The 26571-nt window shown below is 37.8% G+C and overlaps 1 protein-coding gene across 2 annotated transcripts; it reads right to left on the bottom strand.

Moving 5' to 3' along the window:
* Positions 1 to 19: 19 nt before the first annotated feature.
* On the bottom strand, positions 20 to 25734 carry SLC15A4 (solute carrier family 15 member 4). Of its 2 annotated transcripts, XR_014573652.1 has the most exons (9): positions 24988 to 25734; positions 17150 to 17445; positions 16262 to 16430; positions 15144 to 15221; positions 13665 to 13833; positions 10141 to 10296; positions 5148 to 5306; positions 1169 to 1467; positions 20 to 328 (listed from the first exon to the last, which is right to left on the bottom strand). XR_014573652.1 is itself a non-coding variant. In XM_083804475.1 (8 exons), the coding sequence occupies exons 1-8, from the start codon at positions 25723 to 25725 to the stop codon at positions 1319 to 1321; spliced, it is 1914 nt and encodes a 637-aa protein (XP_083660601.1). In that variant the 5' UTR covers positions 25726 to 25734; the 3' UTR covers positions 20 to 1318. The 2 variants fall into 2 exon arrangements, 1 of the variants encoding a protein (XP_083660601.1); XM_083804475.1 differs by having other exon boundaries at positions 20 to 1467.
* Between the last annotated feature and the right edge of the window lie 837 nt (positions 25735 to 26571).

A 26571-nucleotide genomic window follows, 5' to 3' on the forward strand; every position in this document is an offset into this window, starting at 1 on the left:
ATAAAGACTAGAAACCGAATGAATTATAGTACAATTTTATTCACCTAGAAACAAAGGGTCAAAAGTCACAGCAAGGAATTTCATTTTATTTTGTAAACTCATTAAAAAGATGTCCATGTAAAAAAGGACATTTTAACAACACAAATGCAGACAAAAGAAACTATAAAAAATTCAACACATTAATAAAAGTTGAGTTTTCATTTTCTTTCCGCATAATTCCTTGCAAAGTATCATCTTCCATACCAGTCTGCACACAATCAGTTGTTAAAATCATTAAAATTCAAGAGGCTGAATGTAAAACCATTTGCTCTGCTATAGGAATGTGTTGCTGAAAGATACAAAACCAGTAGCATGTTAGCTAGAACTACAACACAGGACTGAAGGAACTGGATTGAAAGGCTTCTAAATTGTTATTGCGCATTCATCTTCTGAGAATTCAATCTCAGTTCTTTCTGCAAATATTTAAAACAGTCCTTAGGGAAGTAACAGCATTAGACTGAGCAACGCTTTATCAAAAGATGTATGCTTCCATTTCATTCTAATACACCTTATGCAGACTCAAAAACAATTCTGAAGTAAAACCATTTCACTGCCGACAATTCTTTACTGTGCACCAAAACTTACAGCAGCTATGTGGCAAGCTACTGTGACATATAATTCAGTCTTCAGTACTGGATTCTCTTGACTGCAAGTTGGGACTTCAGGGTTCGAGTTTACTTCCAGTGAAAAGTCAATTATAAAACTACATTTCAATTATAAAACTACATTTTTTTCCATCACGGCGATCTGCAGTTTAATTTGTCCCTGTTTCTCCCCAAAACAAGACTCCCAGGACTTATAATTTGTTCTTGTAACCACTACTTAAGGTTCCTGTGAAATGTTTTCTTTCCTATGTGTCCTCAATGTAAGCTTGAGGGAGTTGAGTTTTCTGTTTATCCACCGTCTTTCACTAAGCAAAGTTTTTCAGTCAGGGCTAACCCATGTCACATGTGACTCGTTATACTCAATTTCCAAGCCTAAATGTCCCAGCTTTCAAGAGTTTAGTAAACATCTCATGATTAACAAAGAGCAACTTGAATGCCTAGAGTTAATACACTTCCAAGATTTATGTTTGTCCTTTGCCAGGACATAGTGCAAGAAACGAGCCCCGCCAACATAAGGCACTTACCTACGTTACATGAGAGGGGGCAGAGGTGAGAACTTTTGTAACATGCAAGTATAGTAAGAGTCTCTCTGGAGAAAACAAGATCTCACAGACTCGGGGTGCGCTGTCACCTCATTGTGTGCTGCTGTAATAAAGTCTGCTCCATAACAGATGTCAGATCCTCCCATTGGCAGCTACTTCATTTGTCTTTGACTTTTGATGATCATATTTCACAGAAACAATAAGGAAAAGCAAAAGAGTTGCTCCTTGGATGGCAGCCAGCAAGAAAAAATAATAATTTAATTGGCAGCCATTAATGTTACCTAGAAAAAATTGGGCAGAAGAAATAAACATTAATAAAGAATATACAAGTGAAAACATCAGTCCCCTTCAAGCCCAAGTAGTGAAGACTTCTCTGCAGAATATGGGCAAGACCACACCTAATCACATTTACATCTGACAGCATACTTTCATTTTTAATTATCCAGAACAAAAGATGGTACTTTGAAAGAAGATACACACAGTCTGAAGATAGCTTTCTTTTGTGCTTCAATGTCTAAAACTACGTAATGCCCCTGAGAAAGCAGATATACTCACTGCATGATTTCCCTTCGAAAAAAACAATGCAGGAACCTCCTCCTACCACTGAAAGAACTCTGTATAAAGACAGTATGCACACGGCAGTGTGTCTGCTTCAGGAGAGTCAGAATTTTACAAGTTTAATAGTCTTCTTTTCTCATTCCTTCATTTTAGGTCTTATACTGCAAAATTGCAATGCTTTTCTGACTTCAGATAAAACTGCTAAAAATTTCAAGGATTACTTACATACATGAAAGTAATACAGATGACATCCATTTTTCACGTGACAGCTCATTTCAAAGCAAAAACAAAACCACCACATCCTTTTGCTGTGGCCACAAAATGGACATAAAAAGGAAAGCCTTGGATTGTAAACTGTTCAGAAACAGCCCAAGATGAAATGCAGAATTCAAGAATGCTGGCTAGGAAGCAATGCTAGGTGTCAGCTACCTAATAGGCTTCCTTTTATCTGGAAAAAAATTGAGTCTCCAAAATGTTTCTGTATTCAGAAGCTTATAGTTTTGCTTTCTGTGTCTATTCTCTACTATTTCTTAAAATGAAGCCTATGAGCAACCCCAGCTAAGTTCCTCGGCAAACAATGAAACAGGATTTGCAGAAACCCTACACACCATGTTCTGCAAAGTGCCATTCTGATGTGCAAGTTGTCCTTGCAACACCTGGCTTAAAGGATCTGGTATCAAACACATTCCTCCAACATCCCATATCAATACATTATCAATACACCTGCTTTGCCAGTACTGTTGTGCTACACTGATACAGCCTAGTTAACTAAAGAGCCTTTACCCTTTTCAATAGATAAAGCTTTTCAGGAGCCTGGAGAATACAGTGAAACAGCTTTAAATTAGGAAAAAACGTCCTTTCTGTTTTACAGCTTAACTGAAACAGGTAAAAGTATGAATTTTATGCTATACTAATATATATATATATATACACACAGACACTCTACATAACCCTTTCTAAGAGGCTTCTCAGCCCTGCTTTATGCCAAATGGTCTCTGGGCATATGGAGATACACACTTCCCTTCTCTGCCAGGCCAAAGCAAAAAATAAAAAGAATAAAAAAATAAATGGTATTAAGGAAAAAAGTTTGGCAACTCTGCAAATATTAAGAAAGCAATTACGGAGATTTTCTCTCAGCCTTCTTTTGGAACAAAGTTAAGTATTCATGAAACCATATGTAGTTTCTTTTTGGTTCAATTCACCTTTGACACTCTCTCAAGGTTGTTATAGATTAGTGATTTGTAGCACACTAATTAACGTTAAATTAAGAAAGCTCATTGCTAAAACGTTATTCCTGTATTAAGAAATGTGTACTAACTATTGCTGTACTTCCAAGAACAATATATTGTGGCTCATTTCCAACATGCCACATGAGCCACAGCCAATTGGACCATTCTGATTATCAAAAAGGTTAGAGAGGGAAAATACTGAAGTGTAGATCCATCCTAACAGGCTGTTCATACACCATGCCTATAAATGCTCTGATTAAATTACTTTAATTACTGAAACTTATGATTCAATTAAATGAATTTATAGTAAAACGCAATAAAATTAAACCGAGTCTTTCCTTGACATTTAAAATACAATTTACACGTGAATCTCCATTTCAAAAGCAGATGTGTTTAAAAAGTAGTAATTATCCTTTATGAGATGGGATATTAAATCCATGAAATCTCAAGTTTTTGTCAGAGAAATAACAGTGATTTTGAAGGTAGCAATCAACGTTGAAGTACCAGCAGAGAGTAAACTTCATCAGTACATTTTGGAGGCAGTCAGTTACCTCAAATGATATCACGAGTTGGCTTAAATAGCATAAACTTGGTACACATTCTTATAGTTATTATGCAGCATCTAATTTAAAAAAAAAACAAAACTCTGTAGTTTGTCGTTCAATAAAGGCTCCTCCTTACAATTCCTGCCCTTGAAGGCCTAAGTAAAATTTACATATGAATTTAATAACAACTTTGAATAGCATTATACCAAATGAAACAGGTCTCTTAACAGCAGAAGAGGCAGCTCTGGTTATTACCCTGATATAACCAGTAAAAACAGTATTGATAGAAGATGCTACGTATCAAAGCCACCAATGAGTGCTTCAACCTTGAGATGCTGAGAAAGCATGATTTTATAGCAACCCTTTGGACAAGAAAGGTAGAAATATCCAACTCTGACAGCTGTCCAAACAGTAATCCACTGAGCCGAGTGGCTTATTTAAAACAGATGACCAGTGGGTCATGAAAGTTAACATCTTCCAGTTCTAACCAACACTAGATATATCTGGCACAAATATTTTATGGCGAGAACACTAGCCACTGCCTCACTCTCTCATTTTTCTGAAGGTTTTCTGAAGCAACCTTAAGAAAGCACCATTAAAAATCACATTAATTTTTATCAAATAATTATCCTCCTACTGAGCCCTCATCAACCTCTACATAGAACTGCAAGAAAAGGTACTCTTCCAGTTTTGAAGGAAGGAGGACAAAGTTTGAAGTTTTGGAGGACAAAATAGTCTCAATGTGATTAACCTTCCATTTGGCGAGGACACTTGTATAAAGATAAGGCTAAAAAATTACAAGATGATGAGTAAAGAACAACTTATAAAACAAAGATAACTGCTTGTGGCATTAAATGTCTCTTTTTGGTAGCAACCAAATCAAGCTTAAACAGCAAATTCTCTCACACAAATTTTAAAGCAAGTTCAGGCTACTCTTTTAAGCCATGTATACACAGTAGGCCTACCAGTCTGAGAACTTTTCATGCTCTTTTTTTTTGGAATTAATTAAACCACTGATGATGGCACGATTTTCTGAAATTCCCAAGGTGCCACCTACTGGTGCCAATAATTATTTTTAACTTCAACTGGCAATACAAAGAAGTTACACTGGACTTTACAAGAGTATAAACAGTAAGCAGACAGAAATGAAAAATAAACCCATGATAATTGCCATAAAGCCTCTTGAAACTAGGAAAATGAATAATCACTAAGAGAGACATGTGTACATTTTACTCCCCATACCGCCAGAAAAGTAATTTCAGTACCAAACACATTCTTCTTCCACTCATAATTTTCTCGTCTTTTCATTTTTACTCAAATAGAAAGATTTACAAGTAATCTCTAGTGATAAAATGCAGTAACAGCTGAGGAGGTAATTGACGAGCACTTAGGCAAAATGCTACATGCCTGTTTTCCATGCTTTCATGAGGACAATATATCATTTTGCATAGTCACATTACTTCATACTTATATATGCAAGATGAAATTAGTCAAACATAATAGTAGACAAATTTAGATTTTCAAAATAACACTGTGCTAAGATTCAACAGTTCTATATGCTTGATGTTTAACTGTTTCCGAAGGAAGCAGTTTACTTCATAGGCTATGAATATGCTGAAAATAACTTACCAAAATCTGTGTGATTACTCATCCAGCCAATTTCTTTAATAGACACCAGTGCCAACAATCCAGAGCCAACAAATGATCCAATCCCCGAAAAGAAAAAAAACAGCCCCATAATAGCACTCTGCATAGATTTGGGAGCAGCTGAATATGCAAATTCTAGACCTGTATAAAAGAAGAAAATATACATTATTGGAAAAATCTAAGAAAAAACAGTGGTTTGTTCTGATTTAGTGTTATAGAAGTTACAGATGTACACTATTACTAGTATGCTAAAGACCTAAACCTAGCCTCAGATTTTGGGAGACATGGGAGACTGAACTCATGAATCCTTATGAATTCCAAGTTCCTCCAACTGCTTCATGAGCCCTGTTAAAGCTCACCAATGTATGTTATATATCAACCCATTACATGGAAAACATTTGAGACTAGCACTTTTATCTCATTAATATCGCATGTGCAAAAATCAAGAATCTTCTGATGCAGAATATTCTTTTTTTTTTTTTTTTTAAGTAGAATTATCCTCAATTACGTTTATGAACTAAACCTAACCTGGCAAGTTCCACGTTCTCCATTTCACCTGTTTCTATATATAAATACTGCACAACAGACAAGATGAAGCACACAGCCATCCGTACTAAGAACAAAGTACTCAAGAACTGAAGGTCACTCTTGCACTCACCACAAACATTCATTTCTCATAGACTCAGTGTCTGTGTCTCTGAATGTGTAGACAGAAATTAATTGTAGGTGGGAAGGCAACAATTATTTTCAACTTAATTTTGATCTAGAACACTCTGAGCCCATTGCTTGCTTGCATGTTCATTTTAAGGCTTGTGGAAATGGAACTACAGCTTTAAACTACATTTACTCAAATCTCAACCAATAAAAACAAGATAAGAGAGCAAGCAAGTAACATCAATTCGAAAACAATCTTTGCTACTGAATTTGAGTACCAACAGGACAAGTGGGTTAAGGTTCTGCCTTGCAAAGACTAATGCCCATGATTAACTCTCTTTTTAGAGTAATATTTCTGTCAAAAATCAAAAGGGATTATTCACAAGAGACAGTCAAATACTTTCTTTGCAGAGCCTTTTCTCTGACAGGTGAGCTGCTTGTTTCAAAACAGTCTCCTTCATACTGAAATTATTGAAAACATCTGTTACCTCATCTAACATCTTCCTTGCCAAAGATAGCATTATAGACCTGAAAATGGCACAAATCTTGTGTCTTGCATCATAAAGTTTTGCTTACTTTCACCATTACTGGTATTTGACTTTTGCTACTCCAGACAGTTTAATAGATTTACCCTGGCATTTCTTTTTCAAGAAAAAAAATGAACGTTTCTAGTCCAATAGGTCAATTTGCATGTTGCGAGGGAGCAGCTTTGTTCTTGTAAGGGAAACAGAACTACACGTTCTCACTGATCTCACAGCACCCTGCACTGCCACCTGAGAAATCTCAGACAACCACCATACTACTTCTCAAATACGGTTGCAATCTATAAAAATCTTTGCAAAATGCACTTGAATGGGCCAACAGCAACCTGTCTGTAATTCTAGAAAGGAACTGAAACATTATTCGTGCAATTCAGCTGTGTAGGTTCCTGTAAATTCAAACCGTAATGAGAGAATCGCTACAGAGATGAAGAGAGAGTCATATGCAAACGGGGGGAAATTGTATTTATTTTGAGAATTTAAAACTTTATTTTTGTGCCACTAGTTAACAATTCAGATTTTTCAAGAATTACTTATCTGGCCAATCTGACAAAGTAAAAAAAATAATAAAAATAAAGAAGATAGGCTACTCTTGGGATATGGTTGCCTGTTCTTCAACCTGTTGGTAAGTTATCATAGGTGCCACAGATCTTTAGAGTATCACTCACATTTTGGTCCCCAGGATTTGTATATACTGTGCAAGACAATCACATGAAAGAATATGGCCCATTTCTGCTCTTGTTCATTTTACAGACACACTGAACTGCTAGAAAAAAATCTTAAAGCCCAAAACAAAAACAGAATGGGTATAACACTATGCAAAAAATAAGGCATGTCTTTAAACTTGAATAATATTTCCAGCAAACCTAGTATTTAACCTATCATAAAGAATACAAAATGTTTTCTTTGCCTTCAGAGATATTCTTGCCTGCTGGCAGCCACTGATAACAATTTTATGCTACCTCAAACAAACAGTTTTGAAATTAAACCCGCTAGTTGGTGTTGTCATATGAGATTATGATTCCCAGCTAAATAAGAGTGTTTTAAGAGGATTGGCAGAATAATACAAAAGATTAATGCAATGTGCATCATCTTTTTAAAGGTAAATCAAGTGTAACTTCTGTGGGTTAATAAGAACATGCTTGGTTTTACAGTAAACAAACAAACTTTTGCTCTTATGGCATTTAGACCCTTTTTGTTTGTAATAAACACTTTCAAATCATAGTTTTGTAATCATTTACACTTTTTTTAAAAAAAGATGAGTTTAGTAGAAAAACAGATGCCTTTATCCACTTTGAATAGCAAATAGGTAAATTAAATCCTACTAAATTCTTGAGGGGCTTTCTTAAATATTCTAGGAATTCAGTTTAGATAATCAGAAGGCAGGGGGAAACAAAGCTTTGTAAAACAAGTCAAATGAAGCTGTAATACACAAAGCAATTAAGATCTGCATGGAATTTCTCATTCAAAGATAGGCGTTTACATTTTTTCTAAGACTGACTAAGTAACAGGTTTTGAAGTTATAAAGCTATTGATACAGATGCAGCAAGTACAGAAGAACAGCAGGGTATTCACCTAATAATGTAAGCCTCTAAGACTTTACATCCCATGGCAAAGTCCACTAAAGCAGTTGAGGAAAAACAAAACACTAGCATTTCCAATGACTCATCGGTTTACCCATGTTCAGACTGAATTGGCACGGTCCCTAACATTGTAACTAAAACTAAATAATTCATTTTAGTCTTTTGATTAAAAAAACAGCTAAATATAGACTCAGTTTCAGTAAGTAACCTAATTAAGCAAGACTTTATATTTTTATGTATTAGGGTTTTTGATGGCTACTGTTTATACATAATGAAAAGTACTGTAATACAGAACAGCAGTGACTATACTGATATGTCCTCTAGCAGAGGATACCCATTGATTGTACTGCTAAAGTATACCTTTCATTTAAGAATCTAAAATGTTTAGCATCTTAGGTCTTTGTAGTGCTTTAAAGATAGCGAACTCTCCCCACATCTTACTAGTAGTACTGAAGTACATTGAGGACTTGCCTGTACATCCCTGTGGGGTGTGGGGGGGCTGTGGAGACAAGCTGAAATTTGATGTCCTTCCCTATGTAGCTCACAGCAAGGGTTAAAGATGTTAAAATGAAAAAGGCCTTTGACACAATCTCTAAATATGTTAGATTTTAACTATGTTGCAGCAGTTCACCTGTCCAGATGAATGCATAGAGCTGTTTCAGAAAAAAAAAAGTCTAAAAGACACATTTTTTAATCCTTGCCAGGCAACCCAACCACTTTGTTTTATTTCCTAACAACTGTGATAACAGTCAAACACACAACCAAAAACCTGATAGAGCAGAAGTTCTCTGTTCCATTGAGACGGGGAACAACTGGGCCATGTGACAGCTGGGGCTACCACCAGCAAGATCTTACAGAACTAGGGAATCTCATTTTAACTCACTGTGCTCGCCCAGTGTGAGGAATGAAAGTAACCACCTACAGGGGAAATGAAAAGAGGAAATTCTGTTCTAAGGAATCTAAGTGAAAGAGCTATGCGTAATGCCAATTTGAACGCATCATCTTTGAAGTTCAATATTCTGAAACAGTATTACAACACGTTAATAAGTAACTAGAGTTAAGCAAATACCATGAACTTTTCAAATCAAGTCACTTGAGAAGTTCCAATATATTATATCAAGCAGCTCCACAAGTCTATTTAAGTACCATCACAGTAGCTACTTCTGTAATCATGAATATTTTCCATTATTGGTAACTAAGCATTTCTCCCAATCGCGGGATATGTAAACACTGTGCCACAAGATTCACGCTAACATTTCACTTGTTTAATCACAGTAAACCAGCCTTAGCCATATCACAGTGACAACAGCACCTGTGCTTTCTTTGTGCTAATGAGCCCTGCATGTATATGAAACAGACCAGAAAATAAGATATTATAGTCCTTTTCACCCACTCCTCCCACTTCACTTTCAGATAAAAAAAAGTGATCACACAGCTGTCCAGTACGTCACAGAAAAAATATTACGAAATTTAAGATCTCTTGCATTTTTTTCAAGAGAGGCAGGATTTGAACAGCATTTGAGTTTGTCTAATAGCACACTGGAGTACTAAAATAACTACAGAAACATCTGTCTAAAACATATAAAACTGTAAAAACTACCTACTTTGTTATTAATCCCCCCAAAAAACTAGTTCATATTTAGTGTCACAATTTTTCTTATCTCAGAGATGTAAAAACTAAAGTAACATGAATTTAGTCTGGTGATAAATCTTGATAAAGATTTATCTTTATCCTTTCTTCCTTTTTCCCCCTCAGAAAGGTGTTTCCACATACTAACTGGCTTTCTAAACTGTGAGCTCAGTTTCTAAGCCAAAATGTTACAAAACACAAATTTGATTTGCAACTCAGAGCAGGTTTCAGAGGAAACAGTACAACATTAAAACTATTCTTTCAAATACAGTTTTTGAAAGACTATCTTGTTCCATTAGGGCTTATAAATATCCAGTGCTAAGTGGATGGCAAGCAAATATTCAAATGCTGCTGTTTGAAACTCAGTTTTGAAAAGACGTCTTACACAGACATTTTTCAAATGTGAAAAAACATTTGCAGGCTTTGACACTGTATATTCAGTTATATTGCATAATATTTCATTTGGATACATGAGAACTCGTTTATAATAATTCAAGAATTCATTTATTTTCTAAGAATCCATCATTTATGACAGATATGAAAGCAGATTTAAGACACATAACTCTTACCTGCTATACTTGCAAATATTTCACTGAATCCAATCAGCACATATTGAGGAATCTGCCACCATATTGGCAAATCTGCAGCATGGTATGTAACATTTCCAATTGTCTGATCAATTGTTTTAACTTTTACAATTTTCAGTCTGTTGCTTTCCAGAATTCCTACACAAAGTGGGAGGAAAATAAAAAGACTTACCTAAGATGCAAATACTGTTTCTTCATATTAAGAATTAAATTAGTATTCAGTCCTACATGAGAATTACAATTTATGACATAGGAATATGTATTTCTTATTTCCCAATATAATTTCACTGCCAACTACTCTATTGTTATTTCAAGACATACAAATTTTCTGCCATAGAATTACAGCAATTATATTCTTATTCAGTAGCAATAAACATATAAATACTTAACCTTTTTCTAGAAGGATTAGCTAAGAGTTTTCTCACACAAAATTTATTTGCCGCCCCCCCCCCCTTTTTTTTTAAAAAAAAAAGGACATAATTTTTGCAAACTACTACTTCGCAGTGTTGCATGGTATTAGTAAATCAGGAACATTTTGCTTATTAAAATGGCTACACTAGTGCTGTAAAACCATGAAAACACTTTACAAATATGATCATGACATTTATATGACACTTATCGCAAGACTGTGATTTACAAACTAAATGTTGTATAGAATGCACTTCATGTAGAATGAAAAATAGAGATGACTGTGCAAATATAAATAAAACAATTTTTAGCTTGTTCAACACAACAGTTTAGAGAATGAATACCAAATAATCTGGCATGGAATATTGTAGGGTTTTACTGAAGTCGCCTAGATTAAAGTATTTGCCTCACTGTTACACAAATGCACAGAATTAACTGATAGTTAATAAAATTTCCTGCTTTACCCAGAAAGGATCTCTATAAACAAACTCCGAATACCCTTGGAAAGGGTAAGGTGGATTTATCCACCACCAGTGCAGAGAAGCTGGGCTGAGTCACTGACACTACTTCCTGCAGAGTTATACACATACGGCCCCCCATGTAGTGCCTGCCTGTTTCAGTCTCATTATACTTAAAGATTGTTCTGAATTTAGTACCAGGCTACCACATTTTCTCTACCTTCCTCATTTTTTGGGTGATGACTTCCCCACCTTAAATATCTTTGTTTAGCTCTTCCGTCACCTCAGTACCCTCTGAACTATGAAAAGTTGATGCAATTAAAATAAAGCTCGGTTTCTTGCTATTTTGGTTTTAATATAGCTGACAAACAGTTTAGAGCAGAACTTAATTAAAACATAAACTAAGCATTACAGTTAGCTAAGAACCCATACATGATTTCATTCACACACATTCAACACAAAAATATTGCTCTTCAAAACATCTAGTGATCCTTAATGTGTTTGACATTCTTCATCTAGTTTAAGAGGTATTTAGCTACACAGGAGCATAACTACATTATACCAAACTTCTCTAAGTCTTCAAAGCTGAGTACTCCAGAATCTAGAATCTACTGATTCATTCTTAGACTCTGACAGCCAAGCTTCAAGTTTAATCTTACAGTTTTTGTAGTTAAAAGAATCTTAAGTTTTTGCAATAATTGTTTAAACTCTATAAATGAAGTAGATTTTCCAGTTGAGTAACCTTAAATACTGCTGCTCAGAGTTTACAATAAAATGCATGAAGCACAGCAGATGTTCACTAAATCTAATCAGTTGTATTCTCACACACTGAGATATTTTAAGTAATCTAAGCAGTCTAATAGGTAGCCTAAATGGTGTCCAGAACTAATGCCAGTCAGTTGAGTTAAAATGGAAATATGGTACACACAAATCGTTAAGATACTTCCAAGATTGCAAATTAATATCTTAATGTCTCCATACGTTCAAAATTTAATAGTTTTCTCTAAGGCAGAACTTGTTGGAAGTAATGTTGCACTTTAGGAATATTAAAATGTGGCTTCTACAAATAGCATTTAATGAGAAAATAAAAATTTTATGAAGCAAAAAAAACAACAGAAGCTTTTCCTCACATTAAAAATAGACACAGTTCCCTATGCCCCAAAGCTGCCACAATTGAAGCTCTGAAATTCATATTATGATGAATGGATGCTAAGTTACACCAAAAGGTTAGATTTTCCAGCCAGATTGCAGATAATCAAACAAAATCACACATCACATCTGTAGGCAAATAGAACAGAAGGCAATTGAAATTTTTAAGAATTCTGCCATATAAAATAATTTCCCAACTCAGCAATCATAATACAATGTTTTTTTTTTTCCTGCAGTACTAATACAGATATTGCTGGTTTTGAATTCACTTATGTGAGCCAGCAAGTTCTATTTAAAGAGCTGACATTTAACTGTTTTACATCATCTTCTCTTGCTGGTAGCAATATCTTAAGTAACATGGAATAAGAAAAACACTCCTATTTTAAGTTTAAATGACTTTGCTAAAAGAACTTTACTTGCCCACATACAAAGTGACCTTGGCCTAATAAGGTAATTATCTCTCTCACTGAAAGAAATCTTAATAGCCATATAAAGTGTCCCTCTCGCTAAAATATAGGAGATTACAAGTGCTGAAATTAATTTATTTAATGCTATAATGCTTTATCAATATGTTCATTAGAGCGATTCTAGGTGAAGGCTATGCATTCTATGAAGCATTGCTTAGAGATGTTCAGTTCCACATCAGCAGTGCTTAACAGCTTTAAATCATCTCAAAAGCAGCTGATTTATGATTTGAGCAGAGATGCCATCTTTTTCCTCTCATGTTATAGCTAAGCTATTTTACACTACAGTAATTCCCAAACATTAGGGAACATTAAGATAGGGGAGAAAAAAACCAAAGTGGGAAGAAACTCTTGTTCAGCAATAACCTAACTTTATTATTTCAGATTAAGAGAAAGGATTTTACATAAAATTTCAGTTTTATAATACTTGAAAGTCACACTGTATGAAGAAGCATACTTATTTCTGAACCTCTTCATTTTTCAGGATAAATAAATGTTCACCTTCAAGATAAATGGGTAACAAATCAGACAACGTGGACTTCCATAATACAACACAGTTTAGATTAGGAATAAAGGCCTCAAATCCAAATGTTAGACAAGTTGTTCAGGCAAGCCAAGCACTGATCAGTGAAGGTAAGGCATTTATTCAGACAAATATGGTCAGAAGATAAATAGTTCTGTATCGAGCACGCTTAGAAAGAAATGCTGTCAGTTATGTATGTGAAAATGTAAGCCCCCCTACCGTGAAAATCTTAACTAACAAGTTGATTTTAAAACATATATTCCGAGTCTATTTCAGGCAGGAAATATTCTCCAATTTTAACACAAATATTCAAACCAGTCTAGTAGTCTTTGGATAAAATGCCTTTCATTGAATAAAATACATCCATGCAGTTGCATTCTAACTATCCCATGAAAAAGACTCCTGCATAATCTTGATTTAAAGATTCAGGAAGTTTTTGAAAAATGCTATTTCAAGTTACTAAATAAATAACTACGTAAGTAGATCTCCAAGTTTTGTTCTTACCTGCAGCAAATGCAGAACACATCACAAAGAACATTCCAACTGCAATCCTCTTCAATGATGATGGCAGCAAGCCATTCCTCTTTAAAATGGGGTCCACCAATCTATCTTTTAAGGGTATTAGGACTAGAATAAGCACTGCATCAAACATAGTCAACCAGGCTGCTGGAAACTAAAATGCAACAGGATGACTTAAGTTAGCAATTTCATACTCATGGGTTCATTTTTACTGTAATGTAACAAAGGGAAAAAATATTTTTCATGAAATACTGAGACCCATAACAAACCACAGTGCACTCTAAGACATTGTGAAGAGAAAAATAAGTGTGTGTAAATGCTGAGGAAAACACTCAGATATTCAAGTTTTCATTTAATTTGGCAGTTATTAGTTCTGTTAGCACAGAAGTGCAAATGTAAAGTTAGCAAAGTTGTTTTGAAAAGATTTTTTTTTTTTACAAAAGTTTTTTTTTTTTTTAAAGTTTCAGTGGACTCAGTCTAGGACCTCACTCTGAATTAAGTTTTGTCAAAATACAAGCTAAATAACTAAAAGCTATGCAGATGCCTTTTGAAAGAGAAGATAGACATTGACATTATCTCAATATCTGAGCTCTTCTGCATACATCTTGAAATGTATTTAATGGAAAATCAGTATCCTTTGGGAGCTTTTCTGCCATCGAGATTTTTTAAGTCACAGAACACCTTACTGAGGAATTGTGGCACTCAAATCTAGTAAACTAAATTGCGCAGCTTTTTAAAATGAATATATCCCCAAATACTTTTTAAAAAAGTGTTCAAAGTCAGTATTTCATGGCGTACAGGTCAGGAAGTGATTAATGTAATTAAATATTTGCCACTATTTTACTTCCAGCAATATAATCTGATCTAATTAAACATTTCTACTTCGGTCTAGTAGCTAGGTTCAGTACACATTCTATTATTCGGCTTAGAACTTTTCATAAATACGCCACAGATTGGTGGAAAAGGTGCTAGCCTTTTTTGAAAAATATTGATTGAAAAGCTTCCTTTGATACGCCAAACTGATTCAAGATAAAGTCAATACTGACTAATCATTGAGGTATTTCATATTGCAAATCTGCAAATACTAATGTTTCAGTTAAGTATGGGTATTAATACTGAGTTTCTATGACTGCTTCTGCACTTACAACTTTGCAAACTTAGGGCATACTGATTTTAAAGATTCCTTCAAAGATCATACTCCGTCCACTAAAGGACAAAGACAATCGTAATTTAAGGCAGTGAAAATTATCTGAATACATTAAAAACAGTATGATGTGAACTCCACATACCAATAAATATGCCAAAATCTAGGTATTATGCGTCATGTCTTTTAACATATGCTCAGCATCTGTAGCCATTCCTTACCCCTAGCTGCTACCTTAGCTTCCTGGAATTGCCTGTACAATACTTATTTATTTTGATTTCAACTAAAGAAAACAATTTCCACTTGTTTGCCCTACTTACCGTATGAACAGAGTTGGTATCATTTGCTATTTCAGGAATTTTCAGATGAAGACTTTGCAATACATATGTTGTCTGCATCTAGCATTAGGGAAGATGATTTGAGATTACTTGGACATGACAAACTGAGACCAAGATGTTTTTTCTTTTTTATATTTAACAAATATAACACCAAAGGTAAATTGCGAATATAGCAAGCCAAAAAGAATTATTGTTAGAACACTGTAAGCTGCTTTTAACTCCTAAATTTAATTTTACTAAGTGCAGAAAGAATCATTCGTGTGACTTAAAATAAAATTTCTGCATTTTTCCCCCAAATATTTGCTACTGTAATTCATCCCAGTAAGACAGAAAAACGAGAAAGGAATTAATTAAAAATGAAATCTATTCCACTTACCCTGACCTATGTGAATCAACTGCAAGATGAAACAGAGTGCAATATTTAAGATATGTTAATTTGTACAGCTATTAAACGATAATTTTAATGATTTTATTTTAAGTTATGTTAATTAGTTTAATTATCAAGTTAAAAAATGATTATTTGAAAGTAATCTCAGTAACCACTTTTCATCTCTCTACTTCAGGGGAAGAGCTCCCAGAAAACATGTGAAATTAGATACTCTGGCATACTGGTAAGCTAATACAGCTTTCCCCAATAATTTTATCCAGCAAACCAAAAATGCAGAAGCTATCATCACTTAGTATTTTTGCTAAGACAATACTAAAACGATCCCTGAGATGCAGCCACAGGTGTGCAAACGAAAAGTGGTTAACATTATTGAACACATAGGTATTAAACAAAATCAAGCAGTCAGTACTGGAGTTCTGAAGAATCCTGTTCAATATTCATCTTCTCTAGAATCACAGCTACTAAATATTAACTGCAAATAAACCTTATGGAACAGCCATCCCATTCCATCCCATCCCCTGTTGTGTAATGTTACACCCCTCCCCCAAAAAAAACTTTCAGAGAGAAGGTATATTTACAACCTAGGCTCAGAACTGTAACTTAATGCTATAGCCCCAGACCTTTCAAATACAGTTGGAAGAGGAAATCTTTACATTTGAGATTACATTTCTCAGACATGGAAAATAAGAATGTAACCCTTTGAACTACTCACTTGAAAATACACTGTCCAGTAAGGTATTAAAGCCAAAAAGACAGGGATAATCTTCACAAGAGCCTTCACATCTTCAACTTTATCTTCTCTGAATGGGCCTCCATGAGACAGCTTAGCCATCTCAAACAAGCTCTGCTTACGAGGTTGCTGAAGGACTCCCTGGCCTTCGCTGTTGAAAAGAATTTGGATTTAGTTAAACAACAAAAAACAACAGATAAAGAACAATAAAACTTGACTTCTCTGTGGTCTTGTAAAACATTTTAAAAAACAAAAAAGCTCATACATTTCCAAAATAAGTTATCCTTAACTACAAATAAACTAGGCCATAATGGATCAGTAGCAGCTGAAAGCACAAGCTGAAATGTTCTAAAGGTTTGCTTATTTCCCTTACTCATCCTCACGCATAAGTAAATGGCACAGCAATATGCAGATCTTAACAGTATCACCAAATACTGAATTGTTTTACAATCTGAATACGTGAAAGCCCATCTCACATGGTAGCATTTTAAAAATCAGATGTCCCATAAACATATCTAGGCAGTTAAGGAAGTTTACTACTGTTTAAAAGCAGCATACTTGGGTAACGTTACACTTGCAGCAACTTCGGCAGGACAGAGCATTCAATTGAAAACAGCACACATGACCTCGCAGCATGGAGATCCAGAGAACTCAAAATGCATCTCTTTCGTCCCCAAGTTCTCAGAGTACAGTTTCTGGGCCCAAGTTTTCCACCTGAGTAAGCCTCAGGTGATCCAGTTCTTGAAGAAAAACTGCATATTCTAGTATATTCTCTTACATGACTTACTGCCAGCTAGTCTGAACAAATTAGTTTCAATTCTTAGACTGATTCACTGGAATTCAGACTATACAAAAGAGCTCATTACAAACCTATTTGTTGAACGCTCCATATGTCTCTTTCTTGAACAACAAGAATATGCGAGAATTTTAAACATGTCTGTGAAGGCACTACCATCAGGTGGTTTTGTGATGAAGAAACTCTGACCACATAAGAAAACCATGAATGAAATCCCAATGCAAACTGTTGGGATACTATATCCAATAACAAAGCTCACATTCTGCTGAATGTATGCAATGCCTCCCAGAGAGAGAATAGCTCCCAAATTTATGCTCCAGTAAAACCAATTAAAAAATCTTCTTGTAGCTTCTGGACCCCGATCTTTGACCTGGAAAAAATTAAAAACAAGTTCTTCAGTTTCTGAAGGAAGTTAAGTGTGTTTATTAAAATTCAATCAACCACGACACGAGGAAGAGTTTAGGTTTAATTTAGTCATATTGAAATGATTTAACTGTTTTGGGCTTAGCACGGTATTTGATGTAATGACACCTTAATAAACTATCCCATTATATCAATGACCTTCCAGAAGTTCAGCATGTAGATTGAAAAGTCACATAAGACTAAACTACATAGCTTTCCCAGAAAGGCCATTATTATTTCTACTGCACTGTAACTCATTTGATCACTTCTGTAGACAAAGCTCACTCAAATTACTGTCCCACAATCCACACATAAGTTGAAATAACCCTTTTTTAGTAAAAAAGTTAAGCTACCAAAAAATTCATCCATTATTAGTATTACAACAATTGCTTCTTCCAACAGCATATACCTAACAGTTAAACACACTCCATTTTTCTAAGCCTCAGGTGATTAAAGCACAAATTCCAAATTTAAGTTTTAACACAGTCCTAATTCCTCTCATCAGAACATAAATTGAAGACTTGCCATTCTGACCTTAAAAAAAATAATAAAAAATTAAATTCAGGTTGCCTGAGGTATCAGGCAGTAAAAGAGCCAGTAAACATTTACCCTTCTATCAAGTCAGCTCTGTTAATAGTGTTATTTTTCTGCTTCAAGTGTCTCTCCAGTGAAAGTCAAGACGTTCCTGGTTTGCACAATCATCCTGTACTGTTTCCACCATCACTCTTTATTCTGTATTGACTACTGTAAGTCACCCCGGGTTTTGTAATTAAGTCACAAGAACTCAGCATAACTCATAAGATGTGATGTAAGAGAAATTATGCAAGTTAAAATCTGAAATACATTAAAAAGATCAAAAATATTAGAATAGAATAATCTATAATACCATGTTTGTCACTGTTTTATGACTGAAAGACCATGAGCAGTGACCAGTGACTCAGTGCCATGCACTGGTCTTGCTGAATCAGTTGTTTCTGACTTCTAATTTCAAGTTTCCCTTCCTCTTTTTGCCAGACCTTGAACACATTTTTAACATTGTCAGTTCTGATTTATAGCTTCAAGTTTCTTGGTGCACAAACCCATCTGTATCATTTAACCAAGCTCGACAAAAGAAATATTAAAGTATCTATTCCTATGCGGTTCATAGCACTGTTAGGCATCCAAGTATGTCTGTTAGTGTGTCAAATAGAATCTCGGAGCATAAAACCAAGAAATTCTCCCTTTCCAGTTTCAACTTGGTACCTCTCTCTCTCAATCTTAACAGTCATCATGTGCAGCAAGGTAGGTATTCCTTCTAGACCCCCAATGACAGCAAGGTATTAGCAAAGAATTACATCATAGGTTGATAACATCAATTAAGTTGGAGCACTGTCTATTTGACTAAGTTTTTCATTTCTTCATGATAAAGTCTCAGTTCTCTTACACTTCCTGCAAGGAAATGACTTCCCATCTTCTCTTACAAATGACCTTGCTCATGTCTAGGCAAAGACAAGTAGGGAGGTAAAAGCAAACTTTTATAAAATATAAGAACAGGGAAAGCACAGCGTGATATTTCTATCAAGTATTATCCCAGCCTCCAACTATTAGCTCCCAACAAACTTCCTGGAACCAAGGATGGCTTCCATCTCTGAATAACCTGCAGCAGATTTTCCTTCTGTGTACTTTTCCAGCCTTCCCCTGAACCCAAGTCAGCTTTTAGGACCCATAACATCCTGTAGCAGAGTTCTCCAGGTAATTACACAGCGGCAAGAAACATCTCCATTTATCTGTTTTGAACCTGCCCTGTACTAGCCTCACTTGCCTAGTTCCAGAGAGCAAGAGAAGACAGATGAGCTTTATCCCATCCCTTGCCCACTTCTACCCCTCTCTAACCACCTATTATTTCCACAAACTGCTGCTATATCCTCCTTGTAGCTGCCTTTTCAGAGGTAGGAAGTTACAGAATGCTGCAGGATTCCTTGCAGGGAAACCACTGACAATGTCTGTGGCTCTTCCCTGAACCTTCCCTTCCCTTCTCCAGTGTCCTTTTTGAAACAGAATGACCAAAAAAGGAACACAGTGCTCAAGGGACAAACACACCACAGACCTACAATGAAAAGAATTCATTTTCTGCTTCCTTATGAAAGTACATATGCACACTAAAAATCACATCCCGACCATTCCTGAAATGCCACTACAGCATTTTACTGACCAATGTTAACAACTTAATAAAAATCCCACCAACCTAGCTGGTGTAGTAATTTGTCAAAGTGGAAGAGCTACAAAGTCATCTCACGAGAAACAGAAAACACTGGAGTTAAAAGACAGTCCTCATAGTTTCTTTCAAACATTGCATCCTCTACCCAAAATACTAGCTACATTACATTTACAGGGGCCTACTCCAAGTTTCCCATTGGCTATTACGTGATCTGTGTGACAACACATGATAGATTTGTTTATTCTCAAGTGTTCACTGAACAACAAATATTTCTTTCTCTGTTACTAATCCTGTAGATGGTACATTTTAATAAGCAATCAAGAAAAAGAAAACCATCTTATAATCTTATTTGTCAAGGATGGGCATTTTTCATAGAACTGCAGGAATTCTCCTTTTGCCCCTTGTGCCTGCCTGCATTATTTTCAATCACCCAAGCAAAAAGAAAAAATCTATCCCTCCCTCTGCTCAGTTTCCTCTGTGCTCAAGCATAGCAACACTGTCCTTGTGGTATGAGCACCACCAGCTTCATTATATTCTTATCATCCTACCAGCAGCTGCAGCAGGAAAGTGATGCACACAAGGGGCACAGGTATGGTGTGGGTCCCGGATCAAATCTGTCCTGCAGGCTAATGGTTCCATATCCCTGCACTGAAAGTCAAAATAGGCACATTTAAAAGATTTCGTCCCCATCACAACAAAACAGCTTCAAATCAGTAGTAGTGCTATAAAAGATATGAAAAAGGTCAGCTTCTTCGATTTAACATGTTTCAGTCAAACTTCTAACATCAGTGAAATGCCAAGGCTGGTGTGCTACACTTCTATCACTGAATAAAAGCATTGCAATAAAACTGTTTCAAAGGTGCCCTGACTCAAATGAACATTAGCAAATATCTAATGCACACAATTAATTGTTCTAGGTAGCATGTTGTTTTACACATGAGCTTAGATTTAGACACTTTCCACAGACTGTACCAGTGTCGGACAGCTGTTAGTTATGTAGGTCATCTTCCACTGCCAAATACCCAGTCCTCCACCTCCATTTAACTGTTCTGCATTCTTCAAACCTTTCACACCTTTTTCCCCACTAAATGGGATGGCACGCCGTTCTCCAAGTACAGTAAGGGACAATCTAGCAGTGCTTCTAATTCAATTAAAACATAGAATGACCTACTCTGCTGTACAACGAGCACCCAAATTGCTCTGAATTCTCTTGTTTTCAAGTATAGGGTAAATATGAATTAAAAGGACAAAAATCAAAAAAAAACCCACAAAGAAATAAAATAAAAAAAAAGACTAACTGTAAGTCTTCTGGCCACAGCTGCATTGTCAGTCATTGACCAGCTGGCATTGCTGACTGCCTTCAGGTGGGCCTCTAAAGAGGAAATAAAAGTCTTGCTATTTTCAAGACATCTACCAAGATTTTTGCAAAAGAAGTCTAACCTAAACCTTGATACTTCTACTATGTAAAAGGCGTTTTCCTTTATACATCTGATAACTATCCTTTACATACAGCTAAACCAAATGCAGAAAGAAGAGTCACTATGACGTGCTGAATGTTATAATTGGGACCTACACGGCACTGGATTTCAAAATAGTACAGGAATAGTTCTCAAAGCCAAAACTTCTAATACAAAACACTTATATTAGACTGATTATGGTCAGATGAGATGCAATTACCACCACAGGTCTCATGCTAAAGTATCCCAAGTGCCTGGAACATTGTGTTATTGGAGTTGTGTAATCTTCGGGTTATTTACAGCCACTTTCGGTGGAGGACACGCCAGCTGTGTAATGCTGCACTGCAATCCTGCAAACCTGTTTAGGATATGAGGTTAGCATCTTACAGTCGTGACTAAAATTTTAAACACAGCTAAAACAGAGGAAGGGTAACTAGATCTTTAGTTACAACACTTGATGAAAACAGTCATTAAAAATACCTGACCAACAGCAACTTCCACTGCACAGCTGCCCCGACATTAATACTTAGACCTTATTCTGACTTAGAAGATGATCACTTGCTAAGTTACCCCTTTCCCAAATTTTTCAACACCATCTTTCCTGGGAGATGATCCATGTACTGACCAAAGCAGTCCCTACAACTTGACACCAAAATATCACGCAGCTCTAATATTAAAAGTTTATTCCACAGATTCTCCTGATTTTTACGTAAAGAGCCAGGAATCCATACAAGCATACAGTGATTCACCGGCTGTTCTTAGAGAGCAACTGAAGAGAGCTCAGTAACAGCTTTACACTACTGCTTGACGGCAACAAAATATTAAATTTTCATAGTAAAATTTGGCCAATCCACATTTCAGGTCTGCTTCCTCTCACTACTGCCGCATCTGTGGAAACAAATTAGTACTGCACACGTGAATGCCATGAGTCCAGTTTTCAAACTGTTATCTGCAGATTCTTCAAGGTCCCCAGACTCGTAAGAAGTTAAATAACAACAAGAAAAGCAACTCGTGGTTAATGACCTTTAGTTCTTTATAGGGGATCCCCTATTCCTCCCCAGAGGCTGCAAAATCTAAGTTCTACAAACCAAGAAGTTGAAAATCACTCTAAAGCTATCTCTATATAAGCAACTCCCAATAGCATTCTCTTTGGCAATGCTAGAACTAAACCCATTGCTGTTAAAGTAGCAAACCCTGAAGAATTTTGGCACATTCTGGACTGATACATTTAATTATGAAATTTAGAAAGGAGAAATACTGTGTGCTAAAACTAGCATCTCTAATCCCCATAACTCCAGAACAGATTCATCTATCGTTAGATCAATGGTTACAGCTGATACTAGACCAGTAGTCTACTACTGATTTTGGCTTCAATGCCGAAGCTAAACCAGCTTTCACAACGATGAGGGATAGTTGAACATAGTCAGATGTTTCCCAACTGTAACAAGTCACAAACTGCTACACAGAACGGGAAGTGACTGCAAAACACACGCACCCAAAAGGGGAACTGGCAAGTGTCAGGTTGTACTTATCACATGCTTATAAACACTATTCTGAGAACCATCACTTCAGATTTAGACCCAAACGTTTGATCAGTCTTCAACTTCTAGGAAAGAAACAGCTCTCATTTATAAACTCCATTAAGTAAAGTTGGCTTCCACCTAGTTTGCAGTAACTGCTTTTGGTAAACTGACTGGCAAAAGTCATTTTTTTTGACACTGTAGTAAGTCTATTTAGTCGTAACAGCACTTCTAAATGCAGTTAGGCAAATGAGTTTAGGCAACCACAAAATTTTAACTGAAGATGACGGTAAGTATTGGAAGCCAGTTTCCAATTTTCCATAAAGTGATTATTTTATCCTATATAAATAAAACCTCACTACTTTTTGATTCTCCACCCGAATTATATATTATCAATTAAAACTGAAAAGTTTACATGGTAATTTTTAAGATACCAGCAATGAAGTGCAATTAGCAACATTTGAAAGCCAGTTAATGTCAGTTAAAGTACACAACATGCAAGTGATAATATTTCTCTTTGTCTGGTATTTAAGGGAAATAGGACAAATCTTGTCAGCACGCGTCCAACCAAAACATGTTTGCACCGTATTCTGGTCTCCCAAGAACATGACTCTTGGGGCCAAACTTTATTTTCAGCAATATATATTTCGTCTACCCAGCAGTTTGCTACATTATTATGTAGGAGAAAGCCACTCAAGAGGGCCCAGAACTGCACAGCAAGGTAAATGGTATGCTGTAATACATTTAACAATAGATAAGCCAGAAAAACAGAGAAGGGGAAAAATCTGGTCCTTGGCAGAGCACTAGTGATTATAAACCAGAAGGAATATTTCTTTGGCTTCACTCTACATAAATCACTGTGAATTATCTGCAGACCTAGCCAAAAACTGCTTTCAGTGCAATCCTGAGGGAAAAGACTTAAAAAATAAAAATAAAACAATCCACCTATAACAGCTACAATTCCATTGCCAACAGTTCTTCCCTTGCTCTCTTCCCACCATTATTTATCTCTTACATTTAACATTCATAAAGTGTTCTGAGGATAAGCGATCAGTTTTGAAAAACTCCTTACAAGATAGAGTCATATTAAGGCTATTTCACTTGATGGGCTCATGCTGGCTTAAACAGAACCAATACACTGAGGATGTACAATCCCAGTCTACAATAATGTTTTACATTTATATACTGTCTTTTACTCAGAACCTCAGAATCTATAATATATGAAATGCCAAAGAATGACAAGTGTAAACTGCACAACAGAGCATAGAGGGACACTTGGCAAGGAGATTGTGGCAGATCCTGCCTCTCACAAAGAATTTAATGGCATTTCTGATAGCTGCACTAACCATAACTCAATGGGCCAGCAAACTGAAGTGGAGGTATGTTCCTTGCTTTGCCACCAAGAATCATTTTGTTGGGAAAGCTGCTCAGTATCCAAGCACCTGAAATTCTCATTTTGTAAAGCAGAAATTATACTTCATCACCCACAGCCTGCATACTACCTTAGCATAAGGCTAAAAAAAAAAAAAAACCACATGCAACAGCACATTCCAGATGATATTGAACCATGAACTGGCTGTCAAGCATTTTCTGTAAAGTCACTTGGTTCCGCAGAGATGATCCAATGAATGATATCACCGAACTGGATGCGGGTAAGATCGTTTGACAGGACATGTCCTTATGAGAACAGCCTTGGTAATGCATTAACACTTTTACCACTTGGAGAGCACCTTCCCACCTGTCACCTGGAACAATATTAGCCTGCACAAAAACATCACTCACGGGCACAGTGAGCGATACCTTAAGGCTGAAAAAGGTTTGTTCAATCTCTATACTTCATTTATCATAGCAGGATAAGAAAGGCCTCTGAACACTGCTCCAAAAGACCCATGCTATCCTTGTCAAAGCTAAAATGTATATCAGGTATTTCACATGATGAGCTATGAGATCAGATTATTTATGTACAACTCCACCACACAGGATAATTAACAATCTACTTAGCGGTCACGAAGAACCAAACCCAACTCCTCAATTTGGTTATGTCTTCAGCCAAATCAGGTTCTGGAGCTCCAAGGAAACCAGAAGTCCTAAGAGATCAGCCATCACAAGGCCCCCAAAATCACATCTCACAGGGTACAACCCAACAGCCTACATTACACAGGGAACGAGGCTGGATAATCCACATCCCTCCCGGCCTTAACACCTACGCAATGCGCCGTGAAGCAGTTGGCACACCATCCACCCCACCAAGGCAATCCCTCTGCACAACTACCACCCACCCCCTGGCTCGCAGCAGGGCCCACAAAGGATTTGGCAGCCGCCAAGTTATACTCGACCTGGTCCGCCCCAAAAGGGGTGATGTTGGCCTTGACCGACCCGACGCCCAGCCCCACGAGGACCAGTCCCACGAAGGTGGCGGCGGCACAGTAGCGGGTGGCCCCCGCTTGGGCGCAGGGCACGGGGGTGGCGTTGGCCGCCGGAGAGGAGCAGTTCTCCACGGGGAACAGGGGGATGTCCCCGCAGAGGCCCTGCCGCGTGTGCGGCGCGGCGATGACGGGGAAGGCCAGCATGCCCAGCAGGTAGAGCGCCATGCTGAGCAGGATGGTGCCGAACTTGCCCAGCAGGGCGTCGGCCAGCCAGCCGCCGAAGGGCGACACCAGGTAGGTGATGCCCATGAAGAGCAGCAGGGCCTGGCTGGCCTGGGCGCCCTCCCAGCCGTAGGGCGGCCCGTTGAGGAACAGCACCAGGTTGGAGGTGACGCCGTAGAAGGCCGCCCGCTCCAGCAGCTCGGCCAGCAGCACGGCGCCGCACGCCACCCGCCGCCCGCGGAAAGCGTCGCTCGCCGCCCGCCCGCGCTGCTCCCCGCTGCCCAGCAAGGGGCTGCGCTCGCTCGGATCCGCCTCGTCCATAGCGGCGGCGGCGGAGGCGCCTCCTGGGACCGGCTCGGCCCTGACCGACCCGGCTCGGCCCCGCCGCGGAGCCGCCGCCCGGCCCGGCCCGGCCTGAGGAAACTTCCCCGCCGCCCCACGGCGGTGGGCGGGGGGGGTGGGCGGGGCACGGCGGCGCGCCGCCATTGGCTGAGGTCGCTGTCGCTCCGTGTCACGTGGGTGGGAGGGCCGGCGGTAGAGGTGGTTGCGAGGGAGGGGTGGGGCTAATGGGAGAGGAAGGGGCGGGGCGTGAGGCGCGGTGGGAAGGGGCGGTGGGGAGGGGAGGGGCCGATGGGGGGGCGGGTGGCCTCGGACCTCAGCCTCACCCCCGGCCTCAGCCCGATTTTTGCCCTGCAGCGCCCCTTGGGGTGCCGGGCAGGGTACAGGGGGCACGGAGGGAGGAGGCTGCAGCGGGAAGTTTGGTTTGATCGCTGCTCGGGGCGTTCCTTCAGGCCGGGATCGCGTTTGGGGCGTCAAATGGAACCGCGTGCCGTGAATAACTTACCTGGGCTCAGCCCTGGCCTCCGTCAGGGCCCTCGTTTTCTCCTCGGTTTTTATCCAGGATAACGGCAGTGAGGCGTGCTGGCAGCAGGAGCCCTCGCTGGTCTGCATGGAAACTGATCTCAGCGCAACAAAGTGTGTGGTTAGGGAACGTGCATTGGTTGTGGCAGGGCTGGGGGCCTAAGGTGGGCCTTGTCCCACCATCATGTGTGCTAAAGTAAAGATCATGAAAGTACATTATTGTCTTAAACAATATACTTAATAGCCTCAACTCTGGCCAGAACCAAGTCAGAAAGATACTCCTAGTTACATGTTTTCTAGAAGGCAGACAGATTGACATCACAGAGTTACACCCAACGTTTAGGTATGACTTAAAAGTTTTGGAACAGCGTTGGTAATTGAGCAAGTAATGCTTGTAAAAGTAAATATATTCATTTAATGACGGGCCTTTGTAAATAATATGTGCCATAGAAATGACTCATTAAATATATT

Source organism: Anser anser (assembly GCF_964211835.1).
Source record: "Anser anser genome assembly, chromosome: 18".
In the NCBI taxonomy this organism is placed as follows: domain Eukaryota; kingdom Metazoa; phylum Chordata; class Aves; order Anseriformes; family Anatidae; genus Anser; species Anser anser.